At 40.1% G+C, this 12031-nt stretch overlaps 1 protein-coding gene across 1 annotated transcript in view; it reads left to right on the forward strand.

Moving 5' to 3' along the window:
- Nucleotides 1–12031, forward strand: part of LOC134372427 (uncharacterized) — a 57576-nt gene that overhangs the window by 12633 nt on the left and 32912 nt on the right. Inside the window, exons 3-4 of the mRNA XM_063089937.1 lie at nt 3154–3249; nt 7240–8863. Of these exons, the coding sequence (XP_062946007.1) occupies nt 3154–3249; nt 7240–8863 (1720 nt within the window). The remainder of the gene's footprint in view (nt 1–3153; nt 3250–7239; nt 8864–12031) is intronic.

Consider the following 12031-nt stretch of genomic DNA (forward strand, 5'->3'; position numbering starts at 1 on the left):
GCCTGGGTATGTTGAGAGTTAAAGAAAGGAGGTTTTAGTCCATTTCTGTTGCTTATATCAGAGCACCTGAAACTATTTGTAAAGAAACAATATTTATTTACAGTTTTGGAGACTGGGAAGTCCAGCATCCAGAGAACACAACTGGTGAGGACCTTGTTGGTGGATGGTAACTCTTCACAGCAATGCAGGGTGTCACATGGCAAAATGGCAGAAACAGAGAGTGCGAGCTTGTCACGCACTCTTGCTCTCTTTTTAAAGCCATCAGAACCACACCCATGAGCACCATTAAATCATCGGGGGATGATGAGTCCATTCACTAGGGCATGGCCCTCACAATCTAATCACCTCTTGAGAGCCCCACTTTTCAATTAATAGGATTTCCCACCCATAATACTATCACAGTGGGGGTTAAGTTTCTAATACCTGGAACTTTGGGGGATCCATTTCGATCCGTAACAGAGATGGTTGGGAGTGTGGTTTTGGATAGGATGGTTTGCATATGAAAGGCCTGTGCTTGTTCCCAGGGGAGTTGTTTATCATCCTAGGGATTAGCCAGCCCTGAGAAGGGCAGTCTCTCCTAAAGTCTTTTTTTTTTTTAAAGATGACTGATAAGGGGATCTTAACCCTTGACTTGGTGTTGTCAGCATCACACTCTCCCAAGTGAGCTAACCGGCCATCCCTATATAGGGATCTGAACCTGTGGCCTTGGTGTTATCGGCACCACACTCTCCCAAGTGAGCCATGGGCCAGCCCTTCTCCTAAAGTCTTAAAACCTTCAAGATGTCAAAACATCATAAAATACATAAAATAAGAAGAAAAAAATCATTAACACCTGTCCTCACAAAGTCACTGCATTGAGTCTCATGAACCTAAACAATTCAGGTTAGAAGTTAAAACTTCATTCATGAAGCTGTTTTGGGGGAGGTTTTTTTGTTCTATTTTTAGTAAAAGTACTCTTTTTGTGAAACGTTGACAAGAGAAGATGCTATTTGATGTTTCTGTAAATATCCTTATGTGACCGTATCACTGTAAGACTTTCTTTTTTAAATTTGTAATGGATCATGAAGTGCTGAGGTCTAGAGTCATCAAGTCTACCCTTCCCCCTGGCCCGTGTTCCCTGAAGGTGAATCCTTCTCCAGTCCCTCCCTCACCACCACCCTCCTCTCACTTAGCTCCTGGCTCCACAAGAATGTTCACAGTTTTTTCCGTAGTGCAGTGCTCGCAGTTTCTTCCGTAGTGCAGTGCTTGGGAGACCAGGGTCTGGGGCTAGACACTTGGTGTTCCATCTCAGCACTACTCCTTAAAAACTATGTGGTCCCGGGCAAGTTACTGAACCTGTCTGTGCCTAGGCTCAGCACCTTCTGGTCAGTGTTGTGAGAGCAGAGAGCACAGATGGTTGGACCCTCGATTTCTTCATTGGCTCGGCCATTCACCAGTTCTGTGCTCTTTGGCAAATCACTTTTCTGCTTGAGCCTTGGTTTCTATGTCTATAAAGAATTTATTATGGTACTGATTAAGATATGAACTTCCTAGGGATGCTGCAAGGAAATATGCACATAGAATTCTCACTTGGCAGGTTAGCTCACTTGGTTAGAGCAACAGTGCTGATAACAGGGAACCAAGGTCAATGGTTCGGGTCCTTGTACCAGCCAGCTACCACAAAAAAAAAAAAAAAAAAAAAAATTCTTATTTTCTCATTTTGTCCATGACCTACAGGAAGACCACTATAAAACTTTGCTTAAGATCTAAATAAAGACTTAGATCTTTGAAGACACATACCTTGTTTTGAATGAAAAGAATCAATATTCTAAATGTCAGTTCTTTAAGTTACTCCATGAATTTATTTCAATTTGAAATGACATAATGCACTTAAATTGCTTGGCCCAGTCTTGGGATATGGTCACACCCAATAAGTATTAGATTTTTATTACTATTCGGAGTAAAAATTCCATGGTAGGCAGGGTGACAGATTGATTAAGCACTTGGACTTGGGAGCCACACCAGCAAAGTCTTTTCAGGAAGTGACATTTGAGCTGGACCCAAAGAGTTAGTTAGCTAGAACGAGCAAGGTAGAGGAGTGAACAGCCTCCAGGTGGAGGGAACAGTACCTGCAGAAGCCTTGAGGTGCTGAAGAGCATGATCCTGACAGAGCTAAAGAAAGTCTGAATCACTTTGTTCACTGCTCCGTCATTGAGCCCAGTGTCAGGCACGGAGCAGACATGAGGGAATGTTTGATAAGAGGAGACTGATGAATCCTAGGCTGCAGTTCATGATCCGCCAGATGAGTCTTCTGTGGATCCTGGTGCCTTTGCCATTAACTTCTCTACACAGTCCATGTGTCTTTTACCCCCTCATATGTTCGTAAGTGTTTGGCTGCAGGTGACAGACCAGCTCTAACAGTCTGTACCTTGAAGGAAATTTATTATTTCACCTAATGAGAAGCTCAGTGTTGGGGCTGGTCTGGCCTGATGGGTGTCAACCCAGTTCTCTATTTTTTTGCTTTCTCTCCCTTGTTCAGGTCTGTAGGAAGGTTCCCTCACGGAAGTTCAAGGATAGCAGGAATGCAGACCCCCTCATTCAGCCCTTCCTGGAATAAAGGCTTTCTCTTTACCCTGAGTGGCCAGTGTAGGTCACCTACCTAACAGACTACTGATGATCAGGGATGCTGTTTGTAAGGTGATGGAGAGCAAGGCTTTTCCACCTTCTGTGGAGGCTACAGTCAACTTGGGGAGTGTTTAAAATCTGATACCCAGGCTTCACCCTCACAGATTTTGTTTTAATTGAATGGAAACCAGACATTCCAGAAGGTTTTGATGTAGAGTGAGGAATAGACCATTTACTTGCATTAATTAAAAAATACCTTCTAGAAGGAGGGGGTCATATTCCCAAGGTCTGATGACTGCATCCGAACAGGTTAGAGATTCTGTACAAGGAAAGCCAAAGGGAATAGGTGTGCCTACACAGCCAGTGCTGCAGTCTTTGGGTCCCACGATGATGTTTGTGCCCTTGGTTTTCAACTCACAAGACATTTGTTTGTGTCAAGTAGAAGTGGGTTCTCTCCAAGGTCTGGTCCCCATTCTGAAGTCCCAAACTAAATTAAGAAGATTTTTTTCCACATCAAATCCACCTGTCTTTTTTCTTCTCCACAAACAGGGTGTCCTGTTCCCAGAGCTGAGCTGATCTACCACCTGGAACATGGGCAGGAGGTATGGACAGTGAAGAAAGACCTTTCCCAAAGCATCTGTCCAGGTAGGAGCAAAGATCCAGGCAGGTGGGAGTCTCTGCAGGCTTGAGACTGGGAGGAGACCCGTGGCCCTGTAATCTTTGGGAAGCTGCTTCTTGTGGCCTTTCTGGGGGTTTGGAGCCATGGATCCTTTTGACCTGTGATCCTTCTTTCCTCCCAGCCCCATCACACTCATCTTCACTCCTTGAGAGGAGTGAGGTTATGAGCAAGGTCTGTCTTGAGGCTCTAACTGCATGGGTTTGAAACTTGGCTTCTTAATCACCAGCTTTGTGGCCCTACTGAAGTTGCATGATCTCGTACCTTTGTAAATAAGTTTGGCTAAATTAACACTAGCTGCTATATCAAATTCCAATATCTCAGTGGCTTGGCACAAGAAAACTATTTTTCTTACTCATGCCAAGCAAGGTATGTGTGCATTGTCAAGGAGATCTATGCCACAAAGTTACGAAGGAACTCAGGTACCTTCTGTCATAAACCTGTTGTTTTAAGATCGTCTTTGTCATTGGTTTGTGTGAGGGAGGATGTAAGCACCTGATGCATTCATGTGTAAAAGAGCAAGGGTCTGAGCCTACATAAGGGACTCATCAAAAGTAAGTGATAAGTTATGAGTATTATTCAAGTCATATTAGTCATAATGAACAGTGATATCTCATGTTTTCTTCTGAACAGTGAAGAAAAGGGCCTTTCTTACTCTCCCAATTTCTTTCTTCAGCTATATTCTACTCTACTCTTTCCCACCTTCTCCATCCACCCATCCTCTGAGTGTCAGTCTGACACTAAGAAGCAGTCCCTTCCCCATATCTTCCTACATCTCCTGTTTTGTAAAACCTCAAGGTGACATTTGACCTTCTCTATTCTATGTCAAGGCTGCTGAGGGCACTGAGGCCATCCATCATGCATGTTCATTGGTGCCGTCACAAACTTATGGTCTCTTTCCCCGTGGTTCCCTTGGGCTGCTCAGCCAGACTGTGAATGTCTTTTTACGGCACATCTGTAGCTCCTCAGAGTCTGTTCCAAACCTTCCTTCTCTCCTCAGTCCCAGTCTCTACTTGAATATGTCAAAGTACAAAACTCACACGCCTGACAAGAAACCTGTGATCTTGCTCACTACTACCTTCTCCCAAGTTTCTGTGAATTGTCATGCCATCCAAGCAGGTTAGAAGACTGTATGTGACTTCAGACAGTTACCCAACACCTCCATGTCATCAGTTCCTACATCCAATCATCCAGACAATTACCATGTCTCAGCATATGACTCCTGATGTGTTAGCAAGTTTCCATGTTGATAATAATAAAGCCTACCTCCTTGCATTGCTTGGTCATCAACCTTTACGCATTCATCTCAGCTTTTAATATCTGTAGCTTCTGTTTTCCCCTGGTGGAAGAGGTCTTACCCCTGGCCATGGCCAGTTCCTACAGCAGAGTGTAGATTGCACCTTTAATAGATATTCCTTCTTCACTTATATTCTGCTTGTTTTGTAACTTTTCTTTCTCTACTCAACATAAAAATATGCTCAAATTCTTACACTTGAAGAAGATAAAACAATTAAATGCTCATGGCTCACAGTGTATTCATATATTCATTGACTCTCTGGGCATTTGTTTGTTTACATGTCATTCTCATAAACAGTGATGCTGTGTACATTCATATACACTGTTCATCTTCCACATGTGTGGGGGCACTTTTTGGTAATGTTTTTGAAGTGAAATTATAGGATTATAGTCTATGCAAATGTTCAAGTTTGCATGATTATTCCTATTCTTTTGTAAAGATCCTCTATCAATTTGTACTTCACCAGGAGTGTGGGAGGTTCCATTGATCCATATCCTGTTTAATACTTCATAACACATAATATAAAGCTTCTCAATTTTGCCCATCAGATAGGCACAAAGTAGTATCTCCTGTGCTCATGATTTGCATTTTCCTCATTGCTAAGAGGTTTTAGCAACTTACGATTTGGGGCCAATTTATATTCTGTGAAATGTCATTTCATGATAAATGTCTATTTTTCTATTAACTTGTTTGCCTTTCTCTTTTTGATTTGTAGGGATTCTTTGCACATTCCTGATGTTTATCTTTTATCAGTTACACATGCTACAAATATATTCTTCTAGTTTTTAATTTTGCCCTCTCACTCTTTTTGGGGTGTTTGTCTTTCCGCAGCTGGCTAGGATGGGAATCTGTACTATCTTTAAAGTATCTTTTGCTGAATAGAGGTTCTTATTTTAGTGTAGTCTAATTTATGACTCTTTAAGTGATTAATCGTTTTGTGTCTTGTATAAAAAAAATCCTTTTCCCAAGTATTGAAAAGATATTCTTTTTTATTTGATTCTAAAATTGTAAAGCTGGACATTTGGCATTTAAGTTTTATCAATGTGAGATTGATTTAGATTATGTAGTGAAGTATCAATGCAATTATTTTCATTCCCCGTATGAGTAGCCAATTTTTCTAGCTCCATTTACTAAATTCAGTAGTCAGACCATCAAGTTCTATGGTAAATGGAGTTGGTATTTTACAGGGAATTTTACTGAATTTAGGGAATTGTCAGTTTATATTATTCTTCATGTTAATGTCTTCTAGTACAGTGTTATAGTTCTCTCTATCTAGGTCATGTGTATTTTGCTCCTCTTTGCACCAAGCTGTTTCTTACACATACCAGACTGTGTCCAGTCAGGTCCTGCTTAACCTTCTTCTTTGTGAGCCCCAGCCTCAGATTGGCAGTGGCCATATTTGCTGTGAGAATCTTGGGAATCACCTTCTCCTATGTCCCTACCTATCCCTGAATTGTCATCAACACCATCCTGCAGTTTCTTTGTACATTCTGTTTCCTAAAGCTTCACTGCCCTGCCCACTTTTTCCTTATAACAACTCCTTTGTTGGTCAGTAGGACTCACTCCATTGGATACCTCCTATTGGAAAGCTCCCCTGATTTCTTCTGTGCAGGATTAGCCAAAATCAAGGTTAAGAACTCAGTCCTCTAAGACTGCCAAATCTGTGCAACTCTTCTGACACCAACTACAAGTTTGGGAATTCCCAAAACAACCCTCAAGTTCACTAGTTTGCTAAAAAGACCTACAAAACTCCTGTTATAGTCATGTTTATTACAAAGTATTCAAATTAAAGGAGATGTGGATGTGAGACTGGGAGGGTTTCAAACACAAAGTCTCAGTGTCCTCAGGAATTCATTACGCCCCAGCCTTGATACATGGCAATATGGGCTTGAAGTGTTGTCCCCCAGGACACCCACCAGAGCTTTGGTATCCAGAGTTTTATTGAAGCTTCATTACATAAGCACAGTTGATTGAATTATTGCCTGTGTGGCCTAATTTCCTGCACTCCTTCTCTTTGTGAGGTCCAGTGTATATCTGGTGACTCAAGCCCTAATCTTCTAGTCATGTGGTTTTTCTTTCTGGTGTGGCCAGACCTTACCCTGAGTCTTTTCTTTAGGATAAACTGTTTAGGGACTTATAATGATTACCAATTTGCATGAACTGTCAGGGGCCCACTGTAAAGAAAAAAGACATTCTGGCAATACCCAGTATTCAGAGATTACTTCCCATAACTTTGGACAACAACCATCCTTCTCTTTGGGGAGTTAATTTTTCATTATACACTTCTTGTCTTCCATGTGATTGTATTAGGTGCCCATTCCTATTGTTCTTGTAGTAACATGGGATGTCCTCATTTAGAGGAAACTTGCCACACACAATGTCATTATTACTCTGTTTACCCTTGTCCAGTCTGGAATTGTGAAGTGACTCTACTACAGAACCTCTGTTCCCTGACCCAGTCTCTCCCCCCGGGTCTGCCTTTCAAGGTATCTGGAGTCTGAGGACCAGGAAAGAAAGAAATTTCAACCCTAAGTTTGACAGATAACAGACCTTAACAGATACAGGCAGTATTTTCATATTCAGTTTTTCATGGAAATGGTAATTTTGTGTCTTCTATGTTGTCATTACTAACAAGACTTATTGTGTATTGGATTTCTTCCAGGTGACAAAGGAAAACCGAAGAACACAGAACCTACCACTTGTGAGCCAGCCTTGTCCAAGGGAGTCTCACTCCAGGGACAGCTAACACAAGGAGCCTCAAGGGACTCCCAGTGGGGGCAAGCCAAGGATCAGGATGAGCCATCTGATATGCAGGGACACTTGAGACCAGGGATAGGTCCCCAGAAGGAGAAGTTCCCTGGGAAAAGGAGCCCTGAACATGGTGGTTTAGGGACAGCTGAGGATGTGTGTTCAAGTATTATACAGGAGCAGGTCTCTTCAGAAGATATAGTCCATAGCCATAACTCACGTGGATCAGGTCAAGATCCCATGATTCAGGAAGAGGAAAATATCTTCAAGTGCAATGAGTGTGGGAAAGTTTTTAACAAAAAACACCTCCTCTCAGGACATGAGAAAATTCACTCTGGAGTTAAGCCCTATGAATGCACAGAGTGTGGGAAAACCTTTATTAAGAGCACACATCTCCTTCAACACCACATGATTCACACTGGGGAGAGGCCCTATGAGTGTGCGGAGTGTGGGAAAGCCTTCAACCGCAAGTCATACCTTACACAGCACCAGCGGATTCACAGTGGAGAGAAGCCTTATAAGTGCAATGAATGTGGAAAGGCCTTCACCCACCGCTCCAATTTTGTCTTGCATAAGAGGAGACACACTGGAGAAAAATCCTTTGTATGCACAGAATGTGGGCAAGTGTTTCGACATAGGCCAGGTTTCCTTCGACACTATGTCGTTCATGGTGGGGAGAATCCCTATGAATGCTTGGAGTGTGGCAAGGTCTTCAAACACAGGTCATACCTCATGTGGCACCAGCAGACTCACACAGGGGAGAAGCCCTATGAATGCAGTGAATGTGGGAAAGTCTTCTTAGAGAGTGCAGCCCTGATTCACCACTACGTCATCCACACCGGGGAGAAGCCCTTTGAGTGCCTCGAGTGTGGGAAGGCCTTCAACCACAGGTCATACCTCAAGAGGCACCAGCGGATTCATACTGGGGAGAAGCCTTTTGTGTGCAGTGAATGTGGTAAGGCCTTCACTCACTGCTCTACTTTTATCCTGCATAAAAGGGCTCATACTGGAGAAAAACCTTTTCAGTGCAAGGAATGTGGGAAAGCCTTTAGCAATCGGAAAGACCTAATTCGACACTTCAGCATCCACACTGGAGAGAAGCCCTATGAGTGTGTGGAGTGTGGGAAGGCCTTCACCCGCATGTCAGGTCTCACAAGGCACAAACGGATTCATAGCGGAGAGAAGCCTTATGAATGTGTTGAGTGTGGGAAATCCTTTTGCTGGAGCACAAACCTCATTCGACATGCCATTATCCACACTGGAGAGAAGCCCTATAAATGCAGTGAATGTGGAAAGGCCTTCAGTCGCAGCTCATCGCTCACTCAGCATCAAAGGATGCATACTGGGAGAAACCCTATTAGTGTAACAGATGTGGGAAGACCTTTCTCAAGTGGGCAAACTTCAGTTACCCTCCGAGAACTCCTTTTGGGGAAAGATTTTTTGAATGTAACCACCGAGGAAAATCTTTTGCCAGAGAAAACATCATCTTCGACATCTGATCCTCCATACCAAAGAGAAACCCCACAAGTGTCTTCACTGTGAGAAAACCTGTTGCAGCATATTACTTGTCATCTAAACAGTCATATTAGAAATTGACTCAGGGCCAGCCTGTGGCTCACTTGGGAAAGTGTGGTGCTGATAACACCAAGGCCACAGGTTCGGATCCCTATATAGGGATGGCCGGTTAGCTCACTTAGGAGAGTGTGGTGCTGACAACACCAAGTCAAGGGTTAAGATCCCCTTACTGGTCATCTTTTAAAGAAAAATAAGGAAAGAAATTGACTCAGCCTAGAGCCTTATTCTCCATCTGAGACTTTATCCCAGCCAGAGAACCAGTTGTTATTATACACATAGGAAAACCTTCATCTATATCCTTCTTAGTTTACAGTGCAGTCTTATCTCAGGAATTATTTTAAAAATAAAGAGGAGACATAGAAGAAAATGAAATGCAAGCATGGGTCTTTTCAGACTTCTGCCAAGCCTGTGGCACTTTGTGTTTAATTCCTTAGTTTATTTGGGGTAAAGGGGTTGTTGTTTAGGATGTAAAGGGCTTTGACCCTTTTTATGTTTTGTATACGTTCATTGCTGTCCAGTGTCAGGAGAGTTAGACAGCTGAAGGCAAGCCTGCAAACTTTTATTGCACATCTTCTGTGTTCCACAGTAGTATTTTCTCTACTCTTGATAAGCATAACTTTTTATGAGAAACTAGGCGGCTTGAGCCATGAAATACTTTTATATGTAAGGCAATAAGGAAACACGTGAATGCACTCCCTCCTTTGTTTTTGATGGCTAGGTGGTGTTGGGATCTGAACCCTGAATGGGCCCATTATATTGCACAAGTTAAGACTGTTTAAGGCTTGATTTTTTAAAAAAGCAAACCCTTTCTTCATGTGGTTTTAAAAACTTAACACTCAGACTTTTTCTTGATCCCCATCTGTTGGTTTAATGATTGCTGTAACTATATGGTAAAGGTTAGAATTGGGTAAAGTGATTCATCCCTATTCTTATTTAAAAGTGATTTAGCATTTCTAGTCCTTTGACTTTCCATACAGGTTTTAGGATAAGTTTGTCTATATTTACAAAAAAACCTTGCTCAAATTTTTACACAGAAATTGATTTAGATCTAAATCTGTAGATCAGTTGAAACTTGGTATCATTAATATTGGGTCTTGCAGTTCATGAATATAGCATGTCTCTTCAAGCATTCCTTATTTCATTAGTGTTTTATAATTTTCAACATATAGATCCTCTACATTTTTTTTAAATTGGCATCTAGGATTTTTTTGTTTATTTTTTGTGGATTTTTTTTTTTTTTTTTTTTTGAGTGTAAAAGTCAGGTTTAAACTTTGAATTCCATGTTATGTTTGGTAATAAAAATATTTTTGGGGTGTTTTGCTATCCTGCAACATTGCTGAGTTCTTTTTCTTTTGATAGAGTCTTTGGAATTTTCGGCATAGAAATGTCATCTGCACATACAGTTTAATTCCTTCTTTCCCAGCTGTATAACTTTTATTTCCTTTGTTCTTATTGCCTGAGTTAGAACTTCCAATATAACTTTGAGTAGGAATAGTAAAAAAGGCTGACCTTAACCTGGTTCTTGATAGTAGAGGGAAATCGTTTACTTTTTCACCATTAAGTACAATGTTAGTTGTAAGTTTTTCTTAATAGATATTCTTTATAAAGTATAAACCATTGTCCTCTATTCCCAGTTTGCTTAGATGCTGTGTTATAATTGAATGAGTGCTGGATTTTCTCAAATGCTTTTTCTCCACCACTTTATATGATCATGTGATTTTCCTTCTATAGCCTATTGATATGATATATTACATTGATAAAGTTTTGAATATTGAGCCAGCCTTGTCTCCTTAGAATAAACCACACTTGTTTGTGGAGTATAATTTTTTTATATATCATATGACAGTCCATTTGCTTATATTTTGTTGAGGAAATTTTCCTCTAATGTTTTGAGTTATAACGATGTGTAGTTCTTTCTGGTTTTGGTTATTTTTGTTTGTTGTTTTTAATATCTCATATCTGGATTGGATGTCTACATGGTTCTGCCCTCCTAAAAGGAGCTGGAAGGCGTTCTCATATATTTTGGGGAAGACTGTGTGTAGAATTAGTGTTATTTTTTCTTTTTATATTTGATAGCATTCTCCAGTAAACCACTGGGCTTTGGGCCTGGAGATTTTGCTTTTGAGATCGTTTCAATTACGTATTTATTTTATTTGATTCATGTAGAACTATTTAGAGAATATTTAATGCATAATACATTTTGATATTTTATCCTTTTGAAGGAATAATTACATTTTATCTAAGTTTTCTCATTTGTTTGTAGCATTGTTTGAAGCATTCCCTTATTCTTTTGATGACAGCTGGATCTGTACTTAATATTTCTTGTTTTATTCCTGATATTAGAAATATATCCATTCTTTTTTTCTTTTTCAGTCTTCTTAGACATTAATCAATTTAATTGATCATTTCAAAGAACCAGCACTTTATATCACTGATTTTTCTCTGCTCTTTTCCTGTTCTTAATTTCACTGATATGCTCATATCTGTTTTATACCCTTTCTTCTGCTTGCTTTGGTTGTATTTGGCTGCTAGTAATTTCTTGAAGTGAGTGTTTATATTATTGATTGGAGGCTTTTTATTTTCTAATGTAAGCATTAAGTTCTATAAATTTCCCTCACAGCACTGTTGGCTTCATCCCATAAATTTTAATATGTTTTAATTACATTTTATTTAATTCTATAATTTCCTGTTTCTTTTTGAGACTTCCTCTCTAATGTATTAGTTATTTAGAAATATTTTGTTTAATTTCCTAGTGTTTGGAGTATTTCTTGCTGTTTCTTATTGATTTCTAATTTGTTTCAAGTTTGATCTGTTTATATTTGACTTTTTTTTTTTTTGTTTAAGACCCAGGATATGGTCTATCTTGTTCTCTATGACTTCTTGAAAAGAATATGTGTTCTGCTATCATTAGGTAGAGTTTCTCTAAATGTCTGCATAATTCTTCTTGTTGCTTGTGTTATTCAGACAGGGATATTGAAGTCCTGAATTATAATTGTAGAATTATCTGTTCATCCTTTAAGTTCTATCAGTTTTTGATTCATATAATTCAGAGCTCTGTTGTTTGGTACATAAGTATGTAGGTTTACTAAGTCTTCTTGGTGTATGTTGACCCTTCATTATGTAATATTCTT

This window comes from Cynocephalus volans, chromosome 3 (assembly GCF_027409185.1).
Source record: "Cynocephalus volans isolate mCynVol1 chromosome 3, mCynVol1.pri, whole genome shotgun sequence".
Lineage (NCBI taxonomy): Eukaryota > Metazoa > Chordata > Mammalia > Dermoptera > Cynocephalidae > Cynocephalus > Cynocephalus volans.